At 35.6% G+C, this 19,653-nt stretch overlaps 1 protein-coding gene across 1 annotated transcript in view; it reads right to left on the reverse strand.

Annotated features, from left to right (window-relative positions):
• Positions 1-2,098: 2,098 nt before the first annotated feature.
• The window catches only part of LOC142344430 (transient receptor potential cation channel subfamily M member-like 2), a 106,360-nt gene continuing 88,805 nt past the window's right edge, over positions 2,099-19,653 (reverse strand). The window contains exons 17-21 of the mRNA XM_075396068.1: positions 12,527-12,565; positions 8,385-8,585; positions 5,153-5,308; positions 3,157-3,290; positions 2,099-2,602 (exon numbers count right to left, since the gene is read on the reverse strand). Coding sequence (XP_075252183.1) covers positions 2,173-2,602; positions 3,157-3,290; positions 5,153-5,308; positions 8,385-8,585; positions 12,527-12,565 — 960 coding nt within the window. The 3' untranslated portion in view covers positions 2,099-2,172. The remainder of the gene's footprint in view (positions 2,603-3,156; positions 3,291-5,152; positions 5,309-8,384; positions 8,586-12,526; positions 12,566-19,653) is intronic.

Consider the following 19,653-nt stretch of genomic DNA (forward strand, 5'->3'; position numbering starts at 1 on the left):
AGTTGTTTGACACGGAATCGGTTTTTGTACGAATTATTCAATTTTAGTCTCGTCTTCCATAACCCATAACTTTTTTACGAATACCGCTAACGATATACCAAAATTTGCGAGTAAATTTGCAAATTCAATATTCTTTCTCCACTAACCTCAGCACAAAGTAATTTTCCAAAAAGGAACAAAATAATCAACAACTAGCTTTTTTGAAGTATTTTTTTTCCGTGTTAATCAGCAACTAACTACTTCGAACAGAATAAAAATTGCTCAAAAACGAACGATAAAAAATTACTCGGTCGGCCAATTTTGATGACAAAGTTTTCTTTTCGTTCAAACAATGTTCTCAAAATAATTTTCTCAACAATTTTAGTTGTTGTTTGCCAACCTATTTTTGTTTTTTTTTTCATAGATCTGTTGGACAGTCACATTCAAGCGTGACTGCTTTGCTTTTAGCTGGAAGTTTGATTGTTCCTCGCGGCAGAGTTCAGTAAACAAACTATCGAAAAGACACAGCATTCCTTGGAACAGAATTCTCCGAGAAAAAAAAACTTAAATATTCATTGAAACTCGAAAATTAGACCGTAAATATTTCTGCGCTAAAATTTTTCTATTAAATTTTTCTATTCTGTTGGAAACAAGTTGAAACATCTTCTTTCAATTTCATTGAAAAAAAAATTTCAAGACTTTTTCTGCATTTCAATGTTGTAGATTCAAATCTGTTTGTTGATTAAATCTGTTTTGGTTGATTGTGCTCTGATCAGTTTTTCAAAAAAATTGACTGAAAATTGTTTGCAACATAACTGACCATAGATGAAAAAATTTATAATTAGAGCAACTTAAATATCAAAAAGTAATAAAAAAATGACAGAAAAAACGAAGACTAATTAAATGAAACTAATAGAAATTAGTCTATGAACACCAATCGAAGTTGGCTTTTAAGGTTCAGATTTGACTCTAAGCTGATTCTAACATCATATAAAAGCTTTCTGTTCAATATTTGAAACATGTTTTTTGTGTGGTTTAGTAGAAAATTTATTATTTTTATTAATATTATTATTATTAGTTTCTACAATGCATCGTTTTGTTTCTATGTGATTGCATTGTTTTTCCAAAACGCCGGCATGTTTTTATTTTGGTTTTATCCGGTCTATTAAATGAATTTTTGAAATATCTAGAAAGTTAACGTAAAAATTTTTTTAATTCTTTTTGATTATTTCAAAAAACAATTTGCGTTTAAACACAAATAGTGAAAAGATTTGCAAAACTGAAGAAAAAATATGTTGGGGCACTTTTTCAACTATACTTCTTTTTGTTTTAGTTCCAGTATTTGCTGTCATTATATACTTTCAATCTATCAGTCTACCTCAGTCAATTTCAATAGTCGTGTTTCTTGACTCAGCTAAAATGCTGCTTGAGCGAGCAATTTAAAGCTGATGAAAATTAAACTAAATCCTTTGGAGCCAGATGCAAAAAACAATCAATCAGAGAGGGTTGACACTGTGTTACCCATAATTTGGACAGGCGATAGTGTTTGTTTGTTGACTCAAATTTAGCAAAAAAATTTTTTTTAAAAATTAACTCAAATTTAAAAAATATAGCAGTTTTAAAGCATTAACTGAGATTTTCTCAACTCGTGCTATTAGGAATTATGAAGGTTAAGACTTTGACTTTTATTCCATTAAAACTCTAAAACTTTTCCATTTGTGCAAACCCCCCCCCCCCCCCCCCCTCCCCCCAGTTTATTGGGTGCATAAAATATTTGCGCGCCCCAGACGCACGTGCCATAGTTTTACATAATGATTTACCTTGGGGGCGCACAAAGTTCTGGGGGGGGGGGGCAGAGGCACAAACGGAATATATCCCGTTATACGCCTGAGGACCTGCTTCATGTCGCAAGATCAGACTTTTATAATGCTAGACAAAAGTCAGTAATGTTTGTTCAAACTTGTTTGGACAATTTTGTGTTTCATTAATTCTGTTTGATAACGTTCCGAAAACCAGGATCCAACAGTTTAAGATGAAAATAAACGCTCGTTTACGCTGTTTTTTTACAACTGAAGTCAAATGCTCTGCATCGCTCAAATGGCTAAGGTTGAAAAAAAGCTTAAAACATGCTAACTTATCAATTTGAAGCTCTGAAAATTTATGAAATAATTACACACATAACTGAACAAAAATTCATTGCAATTCGTCATTTGATTCGGCTTGTTTTGCTTCGTGCTCTTGCAAAACTTTTTCACGATCTCTTCGCTTTTTGTTCTGGTAAAGTCTAAACATTTCTTTCATTATGATGTCAAAGTCATTAATCCGACTTCGTTGCTTATCAGCCGATTTCAGCGTATATCTCACAGTTTCTTCCAACGATCTATTAAGTCGTTTTTCGGCTAAAACTTCACTCGCCCATTTACTTTGAAAGACTGAAAGTAATTTTTCATCTTCGGGTTCGTTAGCGTAGGAAAATTTTTCGGTGGGGTTTTCGTGGTTTCGGTTTCGTGAACAGAGGAGTTTGTAAATTGACTCGAATATTGACAGAGGGGCGGGAAGGACGGGTCTGTCGGAGTATTCACGCTGAAGTGAAAAGTTTTCAGCCTTCCATTCGAACTGAGATCTAAACAGAAATGCCGAATAAAAGAAAGAAATGATGAAACATATTGCCCGACAGTAACATAATTTTGCCAAAATATTGGGGAAAATACTTAAGTTGACGTTCTGAATTTTTCGGGAAATTTTCAGCACTTCAAATACTCACTTGAGAGGGAAAATGGAGGGAAAATGATAGAAAGAAGTGCGAAATCGAATACGTAGCGCAGTCTATGATTTACAATAGGTCGCAAATAATATGCACCCACTAAGCTGGGGGGGGGGGGGGGGGGCACAAACGGAAAAGATCCGATTTTTGGATCTTTTCCGTTTAAGCCCCCCCCCCCCCCCCCAGTACGTTATGCAACCCCAGTTACAGAGCACGTGACATTGCATTGTAAATATTAATTATGTAAAAATATGGCACATGTGTCTGGGGGGATATGGCACATGCGTCTGGGGGGGGGGGGGGGGGTTCAAATAATATGCACCCACTAAGCTGGGGGCCTAAACGGTAAAGATTCAGATTTTTATTTTTAACCTTCTTGTCTTATAAAATTGACCTAATAAAAGTGAAAGTACCTCTGGTTGATAAACTTGAACACTTCATTGAATAGTGCGATGAGTAGGTTGAGCATGAGGGCTGTCCCCACCCACAGAAACAGAATGAGAAGCCACATGTAGATAGAAGTAAACTCTAGCCTCTCCTTCACGTACTAGAGACACACCAACAAGGGATCAACATCTCTGTGTCATTATTTTTGATGTTTTAATTATTTATATGGAACCTGTCCGCCCCAACCCCTAAACCCCCCCCCCCCCCCATTTAAACTATAACACCCTGCAATTGATACTTTTTGAGTGTTATTGGGATTAGCCTTCAGCTTTAAAAACGACGATACCCAATCTTTTTTATGTTTAACACCGAACAAAAACGACGATACGGACGAAAAAAATCATAGGAAATTTCTTCGTTTTTGGCCAGATAAAACGACGAAACCGACGGTTTGTTATGTTTAAAAACCGAAATTTTCTCAACTAGGTTTATTGCGCTGGCTCAGATTTGGTGCTGAGGCTGGTCATAGAAAAATGGTCATAATAAATGATTATGACATTTTTCAATATCTGTTAAACCAAAATGAAAACGATTTTATACTTAAATGCCGGCATAAAACAAGTTGCTATAGTCATTTAATACCGCTTATTGTTCCGACCCATCTTGAGGGGGGAGGAACTATATACTCAAATGCGTTTTTTCTGTTCAGACAATTTTGGCCGATCGACATATTCATCGTACAGAGTTGAGACTTGTATCATTAGAAAGCTTGTCCAGCGTAGAATATGGAATTTGAAAGATTTTTTTGAGTTTCGTTTTTTACAGGGAGTTATCAAGGCTTAAAAATTTGAGAAAATAGAGTGAATTCCGTTGATTTTATTCACCTTTTCCATATTTTTTGACAAAATTTTCGCTAACTTTGCTAAAATTTGTTATTTTTTTAAAGAAAAAGTTGTTGATTTTATTTTGAAAACAAAAAATATTGTTGTTTTTTTTATAACTTTTTGTCAAAAATTCTGGTTAAATATTTCAATATTCAGCCTTTTTCATCAAATACAGCACAAAATAAGTTACTTTTGTCCACTTTGATTAAATTTGCAGGAAGTACCGCCCCAACAACCACTAACAAAAACATTGTCGGGTCAAAAGGGGCTATTTCTACTTCAACTTCTGTTGCGAGTGCTTCGTAATTAATACTTTGCGGTTTTTGCTAACTTTACTCATTGATTATCAAAAACGCAGCATTTATTTTTGATTTTTTAACTAATAAAATATCTATATGTATAACATTAAAAAAATTCAAGGGTCTTAATGGACGAACAGCAATAGCAGAGCTAGTTTTGGTCCTATCTTGGACTGTTACAATCCAAAAATAATTTGGATTGTAACCAGTCGGTCTTTTTTATTTAAAAAATCGATCTTTATTGTATATTAATTAAATAACAGAACATTTCAAATCAAAGCTCACTAGTGATAGGTCCAATTGGCTTACTAATTAGCTCCAAAATATTGAATCTAGTTTATTACTTGAAAGCTTATGGTCGTTTTGATTTAAAAAAAATGATTTTTAAATAAAAAAAGGGATTATTGAACATTGCCTCCATTTTTCTCTTAATTTGGTCAATTTTTAGTCTAATGGATTTCACATTTTTTTTTCTATTTTCAGGTATTTGCTCATTTTTCACGTTTTCTAGTTTTGTCACATTATAACGTTATTGACAGTTCATATATCATAGCCGATTACAAGAAAAAATAAAAAATTACGTTCACAAAAACTAAATTTTCAGTTTTTTCTTACATCGGATCACAACTGCATCCCCCCCCCACCCTCAACCCCACCCCCACCCCCACTGCAGTGACCAATTTTGTTTTGCTTTATTACCATTTGTGAACAAACTAATGCGTGTTATAATTCACCTTCAACACGGTTTGCATGGAACGTTAAGATGTTTTGTTAGAATATCTATCACAATTGACTTATGACAATAATATCCGAAAAAATAGAAGAAATGCTGTTGATCCCTTGGCTGTTAGTTGGGTTCCAGGCGGGGGTTCAGCCACAGAGCCCAGTACATTAGAGACAAATCTCTGACCATTGAACATAAAGTAGGGTCGCAATACTAGCCACTGGAAGGTGCCAGAGTAGGCATCCGTGTAGTCATACGCATTCATGCACACCTGTTAACAAATATAACATCAAATGAGGAAATTTAAATCGTCCCATACCCAGGTTGAGGTTCCAGACGGAAGGAATTATGTCCAGACCGTCCTTGACGGAAAGATCTTATGTCCAGACTTTCGTGAGCTCATCAGACTTTTGTGCGTTTTTTGATGTTTTCAGTCTATGTAATTTTGACCGCACGACGCCCCCCTCAATTTTGGTCTGGTCATATTTGCTTCCGTCTGGGACCTCAACCTGGGTAAGATTAACTTTTCAAAAAATGAACCCTCTGTAGCATGTTCACAACCCATTTTGAAGTACTGGTTAATGGTCAAAGGACGATCAGGGGGTGTGCATTATCGTGCAAGTAATACACGTGTAATTTTGAAGTTTTCCGAGGCTTTGTCTAGACAACAGTAGCAATACCTCGTCACATATTTTCATTTACGTCACATTATTTACGTCACAGTGATCTTAACGGTGAAAAACGATGCGCGAAGCATGAAAAACTGTGACGACAAGTTCATGAACGTTGTCAATCGTTTTCACGGATATACGTAACCACTGTCCATGAATTGAACCTTCTATTCCGCACAAAAACCTTTTATTGGATTAAAAAATTATCGTTCAAATTAATTCAGTAATTGTTTTGAGCCCCATATAGGAGGATTACCCGTTTGTATGATCCGTGATATGGGTATTTGCAAAACCGATAATTGTCTTCCTGATCCGCAATTAGTATTGCTAGCAACTTTAATGCCATTTATCACCAATTAAACATTTCTTTGATTTGTTTCTCGGCTGTAATATACATTTCAAAACTCCAATTCAAAACAAACTCAAACTCCAATTTGCAAGTGATATTGAGAAATACGACCCTTTATATTTTAATGAAAATGCACAAAATTTTCTCACCAGCAAAGATGACAAACAAATAATTGAAAATTCATATTTTAAAAAATTTTAAAGAATTGAATTTAAAAAATAATTTTTAAATCTATTAAGCAAAAAACGAAAACTATTCGAAATAAATGACAAGGCAAAGTGCTCGTGCTGTTTTCTCTTTCTGAATAGATAACTTTTTTTGAAACTATAAAAAACCTAATCAATTTTTTAATAACAATTTTTACGTTCTTTTTACGTTTTTTTTTCAAATTGAAGTCAAAAGTCATATTACAAAAATTTTTGAGAAAAAATGAAAAATTTTGAATGCTTTTGAAACTATAAAAAACCTAATCAATTTTTTAATAACAATTTTTACGTTCTTTTTACGTTTTTTTTTCAAATTGAAGTCAAAAGTCATATTACAAAAATTTTTGAGAAAAAATGAAAAATTTTGAATGCTTTTTGAGTTCCAATCAGTGTTCGCATCTTTTCAGACTTCTGTAAAGAATTGTGATTAAACAATCAAAAAGCAGAGAAGTGCATAACAACATTTTCTGATGAGTTTGACTTCACAAAAATTAGCAAATATCAAAAAAAATTCATTAACTGAACGGATTGTGTCCATTGGTCAGCAGTGTAAGCACATTCGAATGCCCAATTTTCCATTGCTTGCAAAAAATATATTTTTATGTAGTGGTTGAAAAAGTTCTCATGCGAGTTAGCAGTATTTGAAAAAAAAATCATTATTCCCAACTAAGATGTAGTTAACTATGACGAGAACTCAATGAAGAACTATAGTTGCTAGTTATTTTTTTAAAAAAAACTTCCCTTTCAATGCGATAGTATCTGTGATCTTTTGAGTCACAAGTAGAGTACAAATCTACCTTTGCATTATTCGAAGAGGATATCATGCAAAGTAACGGGAAAACATATATTTTATAATAATCTTCAGCCTATTCCAGCCGGATAGCCAAAAAATAATCGAAATTGAAGAGTTTTTTGTACCCAGTATTTTTTTAAAAAACAGCTTGTTTCGTTGACACTATTGGTAGATAAATCCACAATCGAAAATCAAAGCCACCGGTATAAGGGAAACCGTAACAAACATTAAAAAAGAACAAAAGTTTGAGATACCGAAACTTTTTTTGATCTTCTGATCTTTCTATCTCTTTGCTAATTTATTCTTGATTAGAGTAAATATGGATGACAGCTAGGGAGTGAAGACATGAGAAATGGCCAGTGCCAGTATCTTTTTTGTAAAAGATATGTCAGCTGAACAGCAAAAATTTTTGAAACTCAAATAGAACTGGATGAAGTTGATTTCAGTCAACGGCTTTCATATAAGCCCAAACCAACGTATATCATCTCGGGAGACAATTTCAAGATCTCAGGTTGCCACTTCTCAGTATTCATACAAGGATCATATATGAAGTCATACCAATCATAACGTATTTCCTAGTACGATCCTTGTACGACTACTAAGAAACCATACATGGTACTTGTATCATTACCAAGAGTTCATATATGAACCTAGTATGATTACCAAGAATCACACATCTGGTCTTCATAACTTTTTTTACCATTTTAGTTCTTTAGTTTTCAATCGGTAAGGCGTCACCTACGTGATTCCCCGACATCACATTGTCATCTGCCAAGAGACCCCAACGTAAAATATCATTTGCAAAGTTGAGCACTAAATAAAAAGTAAGTCAGAATAGATAACTAAAGTTTTGATATTCTCTAAAACCAGTAAATACCAATAAATACTCATTTATAGGGAATTTAAAAAAATTGCATATAACCTCAATTTCGTTTGTGAATATGTTTAAATTGCAATGTTATTCTTTTAGCACACGCAAATGTGGATTACAAATGCAATATAATTAATTTAATATCTCCTCTGACTTCAGTGTACGGGAGTTTGTGGCACCAGTCAATGTTTTATGTGTATGACCTTGTATGATTTTCAAAAAATTTCCTCAACTTCAATAGAAAATGAGAATTATACAGCTCTCAGGCTTTGAAATTTTTTTATGATCCCGGTATGATTTCTAGGAAATTATAGAGGATCCTTGTATGACTGCCAAGAGTTCAGAAAAATCATATAAGACCTATTATGACTACTAAGAATCATATATGACCTAGTATGACTACTAAGAGTTTTGCATGATGAGCAAACCGGGAGGTGTTCTCAGCAAAAATATTCACCTGAAGTGTGATCCCAGCTGCCAAGGTTACAACCCCAAGGAGACTAAGGAAACAGACAGCCTCGACCAGCATCTTCCGCAGCATAATCCAGAGAGGTCCGACTGTACTGTTGAGAATGTAGAACGAAATCAGTCTGACCCAAGCCAGAAAACAGGACAGACAGTAGCAACAGTGGCAAATATCCACTAGTGACAAATCCGTCTGTAAATCACCAGAATTATTATTCTTTTTTAAATTCATGTTCAGGACTATCGGATTTGATGCAAGGATGATATTTTGGATCTTTTCCATTGTACCCCCCCCCCCCCCCCCCCCCCACCCACACACACACACACACACACACACACACATACACACACACACGAAATTTTAGACTATCCTCCTTTTGGTATAACAGAGGTAATGTGGGACTACGCGTTACCTGTCCACTAAGCGGGGTGGGGGTATATTGGGAAAGACCGATATTTCACAGTGCACATTTTACAGATCCAACGCAAAATAAGGCGTAACTTTTGACACCCATTAAGGCTAGATTAAAAAGGAGGTAGTGACTTTGAATGAAAAGGAAAGAAAAGCATAAATTGACTATGGTCAAACGAATTGCTCTCGTACAACTGACGCGGCTAACCATTAAGACGGAAAAAAGGCTAGAAAATCTTTTATGGTGCAAAAAATGCTCCCAATGTAGGGGTCCGAACCCGCGCCCTGTCGTTTTCAAGGCCCTGAAATTAACCATTACGCTACAACGGCCATCTATTTTAAGCTGTCACAATCGGTTTTGTTTTAGCAAACCACTTTCTGATTGCGTCCATTTATAATCATCCAAAAAACTCAAAAAGTCACGCGTGCAAACGTCACTCGGAAAGTGAAAACGAAAAAAAATTCTAGAAGAAAACGGTCAAGCAAAAATGTTGAAGAAAAACAGCCGGCAGAATACCGGCAACGACTCGAAGAGTCGTATAATAAAAACCCTAAACTAACCTATCTAACAAATCCCCAATAAGATAGGTGGGGTTGGGGGTGTAGGCAAGGGATAGGTAGGTTTCCACGAGGTAGGTAGGGGGTAGGTGTGAAGGGTTGGTGGGGGTAGTTAGTTAGGGGGTTGTACATAGGAGGTTAGATGGCGTGTAGGTGTAGATATAGGAGGGTAGGTGGAGCAGGTGAGTAAATAGGTGGCGGGAACAAGAGGAGTGGTATGATAGGTACATGGTTGGTCTTTAGTTCATATAGGTAGGTGGAACATATATGGGATCAAAACTCTCACAATGACAATTTCACCTTGAGTATTACCATCAACTCTTAATTACCATACATTACAAGCTAAGAAAACAAATCAACGTTCTAAAACAACAGTAAATGTTCAAAAGAAATCGGAAGTTTAAATCATTAACGAATTTGCTTCAGTTAATCAAAACCTGTAGAGTACTAATACTCTTCTTCGAGTCATAAAAAATAGTAGCATACCAACACCCTTCTTCAAGTGGTAAAAAGACACACAAGTTTGCAATAATTGATTAAAATTTTGTTCGCGAGCAATAAGTCAAAAGATAGCCTGTCAGAGATTTAACAGAGACTTCTGAAAATTCATAGATAAAAAACGATGATGCTTAATGAAACAATCAGACCTCTTCCATCAGAGGATGCTAGATATAGCTGGCATGGTGAAAACAGCAATTTAACAATAGAAAAGTTGTGAGTATAAAAAGCTGCAATTTCAGGGGAAAATAATGAGAAAAATGATAAAAAATTTGTGAAAATCCTTTTTTTTTCAAAGAAAATTTGTTTCAGGGTGTACTTTTAAATAAAAAATTTTTATGGAAAAATGATTGACTAGGGAAGCCAAAAAGAATTGAGTCAAAAGTGATGATTTTTTTCTCTCGATATATCCTAAAGAATGGCCGGGTGCCAATATAACATAGCTTGACAAATCCCAAACAGGCCGCTAAATTGCTTGTCCGCGGCCAAATTTCAACTGGACCTTGAGACATTTCAGTCCTAAAGTTTTAATCAACTTCAAAAAATGTAAACTTTTTGAATTTATACCCGGATGAACAATGGTGGAAAAATAATCTAAAACATAGCCCCTAGGTAGGCAGATGGGGTAAAAAATGCATTTTTCAAGTTGAAAAGAAACAAAGTTTTATAAAAATTTGCAAAAATTAATATTCTATTTTTCACATTTAGAGTCTCCGCAGTAAATTTTATTAAATTTTTAATAATTTCAATCTTAAAGATGACTTCCAAATTAAATTTGATCGATTAAAACTTTGTTAAAAGCACAAGATATCATTTGTACACAACAGAGGAAATTTCCGATATTTTTCACAACCCTGTTCAACATTTACAATATTTTCAGTATTTTTAAAAGCTGAACTTTGTTGTAGGTTTTCTTGTCTCGGAAAGGGTGGTAACAATTATTCTGCGGCGAATATAATAGTACAATAGTTATGCAAACAGTGTAAGAAATTTGATGACTATTTGGTGAAAACCGTTGGATTAAGTAGCGTACTCTTTAAAGTTACTCTTTAGTATCGTTAGGCGACAAAAATTGCTTTTTTGCTAAAAAAACAAACTTTTGCTAACGTTTCCTGCAAGCGCAGTCTCAAAAATTCAAGCGTTTAAATTTTCTTAATTTTTTGTGCTTTGGTAAGCTATGATAACCTGGAACAGTAATTTATTGTGATATTTCGGAAAAATAGAAAAAAAACTCGGAGGAAGTGCTTACTGAGAAGTATTAGCTTATTGCTTATATTCTCTATACCAATAAGTAATCCCCATTTTTTCAAATAAGAGCTTATTTCTAAAACACAATATCAATGCGAAAAGTTGTTCCCGGTATTCGAATTTTGAGGTATTTATAGAAGAACTGACCAAGAAATGATTTGCCAAATTGCGAAAAAATTTAGGAGACCTTTCTTCTATTTAACTAGTCTATGCTTCAATAAAGAAGAAAGTCGTCCTGGTTTTAGGGTGAGAGTTTTATTTTGAAAGCATGACATAGAGGAACTTGAAGTCACAACAACACTTACTGATTTTCATTAATTCGTTATCACTTTTCAGCGTCCGATTTGGCTTGAAATAAATCTTCACAAGTACGCGTAATGCACATTTAACTTATAACAAGTCATTAATTTAGTTTCTGTTTGGGTTAAAAAAAGACGTAAATTTACAAGTAATCTACCCCGGGTAGAGGTTTTTGCCGACAGAATAATATAAGAATTGAGAAGAACAGCATTGAAAAAAAAAATATTTTACTGCAAAGCACGCACATTTTTTACCGATGAATGCCGTGAAAGCGGTGATTTTTTTGTAAGCTTCAAGGTTCTAGCAGTCAAAGTTTTAATTTGAACGTTTCTACTGCATTGAGAGCTCAAAACCGTAATTTTTACAGTTTTAGCGAATTTTAGCGTTGGTAACTCGACCCAAGAACTCATTAGCAGCATTTGGATCTATTCTGTTTCGGCCCGCCAGCTTAGTGAGCTTATAGTTTTACGCCCCCGGGCGCACGTGCTATTTTTCTACATAGTAACGTGCTATATAACATCATATAATTTGTAACTGGGGGGCTTAAAACACACTGGGGGGGGGGGGGGGGGGGCAGAATAGATCCCAGCATTTTTTAGCTCCGAAGATTCTCACAGTGTCTCCTATAATTCAAAATTAAAGAATTATGAAATTCATACAGCCCGATGTAATTTAATTTACAAAGAAAGACCAAACTATTAAAAAGTATCCAATTTAAAACAGATTTTGGCGGAAGATTACCAGGCAAAAGTTACATATTCCCGTTCGAGTCTGTAAAACCGCTCGAACGCACGAATTTCAACTATTGCACCCACAAAGCCGAAATTCTACAGGGACGTTATGTAAGATTTGCGATGAATAGTGGTGAAAACAAAAAAAATCGTCGCCAAAAAACCGCATATCTTATATAAGTTTACCGCTTAACATTTGCGCTTTTTTAGCGGTGAAATTTATCATCGTCATTTTTTGTCGCAAAACTTGGCCTGGAAAAAGTCTGATCAGAGGTCAAATTGGTCTGGCACTTGTCTTGGATGTACGCAGTCGCCACAGAGTGATGAAAGAGAAATCATTTGAGTGCTAGAGTGTTTGTTCAAATCTAGTGCTCTCTACTAACAGACCTGCCTGATATTTTTCTCCTTGAAGAAGATTGGCGATATCTGAAAAGATGACAGACACGTGAACAAATTGTTTCATTAGGAAGACTTTCTTACATTGCAAGACTTTCTTAAAAATCTTCCAAGGATTGCATTTTTGACTAAAAACTTTGGCTGAGCCCAGACTGAAGTTGGATTGAAAATTGAGCCCCAAAAACCTTTGGTTTGAAAATAAAGTTGAAAGTATCCAAGACGGGCCAGCACTGGTTCTTATTAAAAAATAGGTACAAATTTAAACTAAAAAAGCATCGTCTGCTACCGCCAGAATTCCAGAAGGAATCTGTTTTTAGCAGAAATTACCGATTCGTCTTTTTAATTTGCTTATAAGTGTAAGATTAAGCACGTTGTAATGGGACTATACAAATAAATATGTAGGCTCTAATTAATTTTTTAAATAATTAAGTGAGCAAAAAATGGTTAGATATGAAGAAAGCACTGTTATTATTAGCCATATTGCCACAGTATGTAGTGCTGAAGGCAGTTTAATTCAAGACAAGGAGAATCGGTATTGTGCGCTATAAGCGTTAATATTCCAAGCATCAAAATAATGAAAATTTTATGAAAAGTAAAATTTGAGATTTTTCCTGGTGTTATCCCGGGTTGTATTTGGGCAACGAAATCACCTTACATGTGCAGAGGATCAGTATTTGTATGTTCATTTGATTCTCGAATGATTGCAGTGCCATGTTTTCAAAGAGACATAACAACAGCTGTGAAATGATTTGCAATGTAGAACTATTTTTGCTAACAATTATTTCCTAAAACTGTCTTTCTAATTTTGAAAAGGAAAAAAAACTGACAAGAGTGTGGTATAATAGTACAATTTTAGTTTGGGGCTATCGTTTGGTTTAGCTAAATTGACTCATTTTATGTTAATTTAATTTAGTTCATTTCATCTGCCTTTATTTTGTTCATTCATTTAGTTCTAGTTTTGAAGATCGAATCTTATGTTTTCATACTTTTAATTTTTGTTTACATCCTGTGCATGATCTTCTGTCTGTTCACATTATCTCGTGATTGTAAGTTGCCGCATTTAGAAATGTAATCTTATGAACAAATTGTTAATCAGTTTTGTTAACTTTATCTAAATTCATTCTCTTCATTTTCGCAATTCAAATTAGTTAACTCTCTCTTGAACTAGAATCCGATACGCCAAAAAGCCATATTTTAGACGTATAAAAAATTAGTATATTTCTCTAAGCGAAATACCCTATAAACAATTGAAAGAGATTTCGCTACGCCGAATCTGCCTAAATTCTGTAACCAAAATATTCAATACACACGCAAAAAATATTAGCGTCAAATCGCTCCACGAAATCACCACTAAATAGCCGCTGTAGAATAAGCTAATTGGCGCCGCGAATCAACTCAATTCTACAGATTGTAAATCTGTACGACATGGCGCAGTCAGCTCGAGAATCTAGAAAAACGCCGTTGTCGATAGAGCCATTTTGGGAACGACCAACTTCGGACCCACCAATCAGATAGGAGAAATGGAGAATTCAAGTAAAACTAGCAATTCTCGCTCGAGAAAATATCAATATAGACACACTGCTACAACCCGAGCCAACGACAATCCGATTGCCAGCTGAACCAAAGTACGAGATGCCAATTGAAGATACAACAGAAGAAGCGGAGAGAGAGCGTCGAATTAGAAACAATCAGTTGAAGTTGCAATGGGAACTAAAATGTCAGAAGATAACAGAAGCGGGAATACTATGCGGGGAACGTCCATGGAATTTGTGTGACCAAAAATGCGTATCTCTGTTGTATCTAAGTATTGGTACTGAAGGAAGACGACTATTGACACAAAAAAATCCGAACGATAACATTTACGATTTGACTACCCTCAAACTTTGGGAAATGATGGAGATAGCATTTATCCGCCCAAGAGATATCACATTTGATCGATACGTGTTCTTCTCTCGGAAGCAGAAGAAGGGTGAAACTGTAGAACAATTCTACAGCATTTTGAAAGAATTGACTGAAAATTGCGACTTCGAAAATCGTGAAGAAGCAATAATCAGGGACATTTTCTTCACGAACATGTTGGATGATGACATTCAGCGGGAGCTTCTACGGGATACAGTTGAACCAGAGAGGGCACTCAGCATTGCAGTCAACATGGAAATGGGTAATCAGAATCAGTAGAGAATTTCATCTAATAACGGTGCAACTGGCAGTACAGTGAACGCAATACAACAATTCAATCGATTTCGCGGCGCGGGTGTGCGTGGAAATCAATCAAGTAGAGCAGTCGTCAACCGCGCATCTGTTGGACAATGTCGTGGTTGTGGTCAAATTTGGACACCAACACACCGTCAGGTTTGCACTGCCATGGGTAAGAAATGTAATCACTGTGGTTTGCAAAACCCTTATGCTAAGGTATGTCGACGAAGACTTAACAATACAAGAAATACTCAATAAACCAATCGCATTAACACCGTAGAAACTACTGAAACATCTCATCAAAATTCTAGTCAGGAAAATCAGAACGTCAATTATATCAATTATAATGAACAAATCAACTCAGACAATGATTCTTCGGATGATAATTACGTTGCAACAGTCGAAAATACTAGTTCACCAAATTTAGCACTGAAAAATTTGTCATTAACGATTGGAAACACAAATTGTGACTTACGTCTTGACTCCGGTAGTGGTTGTACCATTATTAATATGTCACTTGCAAGAGAAATAATGTTCAACTGTGCGCAATCACAATGGTCGGAGAAAAAACACCTAGAATTGAAGTCTTTTTCTAACGATATTGTTCAACCTCTCGGCACTTTAAAAACACCGGTAAAATGTAATGATTGGAACATTCAGAAAGCAAAAATCACAGTCGTCGCTGATGGGTTTCGACCAATATTAGGACGAGATCTTTTTGATCAGTTAGGCATCACAATATCTCAAAAACCTTGTCCGAAAACAGAGGGCAATAACATGGATCAACCTTGTGCAATAAACAAATCACTTGCAAAGGAGTTTCCCGATTTAATATCCCGAATCGGAAAATCAAAAAATCATACGGTCAATTCAAAATTCCACAAAAATTATCGAGTAATACATCAGAAAGGAAGAAAAGTGCCAATACATCTTCAACCGAAAGTGAAAATTGAATTAGAAAAACTATTAAACGAAGGACATATAGAAAGATTAAACAACTGTTCTGATCAATTCTTCATATCTCCGATTGTCATTACGGTAAAAAAGGACCAATCAATCAAAATAGCACTTGATTCAAAAATTCTAAATAAAGCTATTCACAAAAACAAGTATCAAATGCCCAATATAGATTTGTTAATCCAAACAATCTCGCAAACACTGTCAACGGTGCCGCAGGAGACTGCTTATTTTACGACTCTTGGTTTGCAGTACGCTTATAGTCAACTTCAGTTACACAGTGATACGGCCCGCCATAGTAACTTTAATATTGTTAGCGGAGATATGACTGGTACGTATCGATTTAAAACAGGATTTTACTGTTTAACGGATATGCCAGCTGAATTCCAAAAAGCTATTGATTGTACCCTTGCTGGTTTGGAAAATACTTTGGATGATATCTTGATTGATATCTTGATTTTTTGGATGATATCTTGATTGTCAGCAGAGGTGGAATCGAAAAACATCTGGATTTGGTACGAAAATGCCTAATAAAACTAGATCAAGAAAATTTACGCATAAAATGTCATTTAGCAAAAGAAAAGATTGAATGGCTCGGACATAATATCACACAATCAGGTGTAACTCAACTTTCAAGTAAAACGGATGCAATTGGAAAATTATCAGCACCTACTAATCTTAAAAAACTTCGATCGTTTATGGGTTCAGTACACCATTTAGGAAAATTTATTCCAAATTTGTCACAATTATGTTACCCCCTTCGACCTTTGCTTCAGAAAAATTCAAAATTTCTTTGGATTGAAGAGCATGAAAAACAGTTCTCATTAATAAAAGAACAAATTACGGAAACCACTGAAAATAAACATTTCAATCCGGAATTAGAAACACGAATTAAATGCGACGCCTCACGCAAGGGTTTGGGATGCGCATTGGAACAACGAACACCTAATGGGTGGCATACAGTAGCATTTGCGTCACGATTTTTGAATTCTGTTGAGGACAGATATAGCATAAATGAACTAGAACTTCTGGGCGTTGTTTGGTCCGTGGAACATTTCAAATTTTATTTATACGGCGGACCCTTTACTGTGATCACTGATCATAGAGCTCTTCTCTCAATCATGAGAGAAAACAGGTCTAACAAATCATATAATAGTAGACTGACACGTTGGGTTCATCGATTACTACCATTTGATTTCTCAATTGACCATCTTCCTGGCACAAAAATGGGACTAGTGGATTATATCTCTCGCGAACCGCAACAACATGCTGTTAATATATCTGCATATGACGAGCAATTTATTGTAACTAAATAGCCGCTGTAGAATAAGCTAATTGGCGCCGCGAATCAACTCAATTCTACAGATTGTAAATCTGTACGACATGGCGCAGTCAGCTCGAGAATCTAGAAAAACGCCGTTGTCGATAGAGCCATTTTGGGAACGACCAACTTCGGACCCACCAATCAGATAGGAGAAATGGAGAATTCAAGTAAAACTAGCAATTCTCGCTCGAGAAAATATCAATATAGACACACTGCTACAACCCGAGCCAACGACAATCCGATTGCCAGCTGAACCAAAGTACGAGATGCCAATTGAAGATACAACAGAAGAAGCGGAGAGAGAGCGTCGAATTAGAAACAATCAGTTGAAGTTGCAATGGGAACTAAAATGTCAGAAGATAACAGAAGCGGGAATACTATGCGGGGAACGTCCATGGAATTTGTGTGACCAAAAATGCGTATCTCTGTTGTATCTAAGTATTGGTACTGAAGGAAGACGACTATTGACACAAAAAATTCCGAACGATAACATTTACGATTTGACTACCCTCAAACTTTGGGAAATGATGGAGATAGCATTTATCCGCCCAAGAAATATCACATTTGATCGATACGTGTTCTTCTCTCGGAAGCAGAAGAAGGTTGAAACTGTAGAACAATTCTACAGCATTTTGAAAGAATTGACTGAAAATTGCGACTTCGAAAATCGTGAAGAAGCAATAATCAGGGACATTTTCTTCACGAACATGATGGATGATGACATTCAGCGGGAGCTTCTACGGGATACAGTTGAACCAGAGAGGGCACTCAGCATTGCAGTCAACATGGAAATGGGTAATCAGAATCAGTAGAGAATTTCATCTAATAACGGTGCAACTGGCAGTACAGTGAACGCAATACAACAATTCAATCGATTTCGCGGCGCGGGTGTGCGTGGACATCAATCAAGTAGAGCAGTCGTCAACCGCGCATCTGTTGGACAATGTCGTGGTTGTGGTCAAATTTGGACACCAACACACCGTCAGGTTTGCACTGCCATGGGTAAGAAATGTAATCACTGTGGTTTGCAAAACCCTTATGCTAAGGTATGTCGACGAAGACTTAACAATACAAGAAATACTCAATAAACCAATCGCATTAACACCGTAGAAACTACTGAAACATCTCATCAAAATTCTAGTCAGGAAAATCAGAACGTCAATTATATCAATTATAATGAACAAATCAACTCAGACAATGATTCTTCGGATGATAATTACGTTGCAACAGTCGAAAATACTAGTTCACCAAATTTAGCACTGAAAAATTTGTCATTAACGATTGGAAACACAATTTGTGACTTACTTCTCGACTAAGGTAGTGGTTGTACCATTATTAATATGTCACTTGCAAGAGAAACAATGTTCAACTGTGCGCGATCACAATGGTCGGAGAAAAAACACCTAGAATTGAAGTCTTTTTCTAACGATATTGTTCAACCTCTCGGCACTTTAAAAACACCGGTAAAATGTAATGATTGCAACATTCAGAAAGCAAAAATCACAGTCGTCGCTGATGGGTTTCGACCAATATTAGGACGAGATCTTTTTGATCAGTTAGGCATCACAATATCTCAAAAACCTTGTCCGAAAACAGAGGTCAATAACATAGATCAACCTTGTGCAATAAACAAATCACTTGCAAGGGAGTTTCCCGATTTAATATCCCGAATCGGAAAATCAAAAAATCATACGGTCAATTCAAAATTCTACAAAAATTATCGAGTAATACATCAGAAAGGAAGAAAAGTGCCAATACATCTTCAACCGAAAGTGAAAATTGAAATAGAAAAACTATTAAACGAAGGACATATAGAAAAATTAAACAACTGTTCTGATCAATTCTTCATATCTCCGATTGTCATTACGGTAAAAAAGGACCAATCAATCAAAATAGCACTTGATTCAAAAATTCTAAATAAAGCTATTCACAAAAACAAGTATCAAATGCCCAATATAGATTTGTTAATCCAAACAATCTCGCAAACACTGTCAACGGTGCCGCAGGAGACTGCTTATTTTACGACTCTTGATTGGCAGTACGCTTATAGTCAACTTCAGTTACACAGTGATACGGCCTGCCATTGTCACTTTAATACTGTTAGCGGAGATATGACTGGTACATATCGATTTAAAACAGGATTTTACGGTTTAACGGATATGCCAGCTGAAATCCAAAAAGCTATTGATTGTACCCTTGCTGGTTTGGAAAATACTTTCTGTTTTTTGGATGATATCTTGATTGTCAGCAGAGGTGGAATCGAAAAACATCTGGATTTGGTACGAAAATGCCTAATAAAACTAAATCAAGAAAATTTACGCATAAAATGTCATTTAGCAAAAGAAAAGATTGAATGGCTCGGACATAATATCACACAATCAGGTGTAACTCCACTTTCAAGTAAAACGGATGCAATTGGAAAATTATCAGCACCTACTAATCTTAAAAAACTTCGATCGTTTATGGGTTCAGCACACCATTTAGGAAAATTTATTCCAAATTTGTCACAATTATGTTACCCCCTTCGACCTTTGCTTAAGAAAAATTCAAAATTTCTTTGGATTGAAGAGCATGAAAAACAGTTCTCATTAATAAAAGAACAAATTACGGAAACCACTGAAAATTAAGATTTCAATCCGGA

Source organism: Convolutriloba macropyga, chromosome 8 (assembly GCF_964194025.1).
Source record: "Convolutriloba macropyga chromosome 8, txConMacr16.3, whole genome shotgun sequence".
Taxonomy (NCBI): Eukaryota; Metazoa; Xenacoelomorpha; order Acoela; family Convolutidae; genus Convolutriloba; species Convolutriloba macropyga.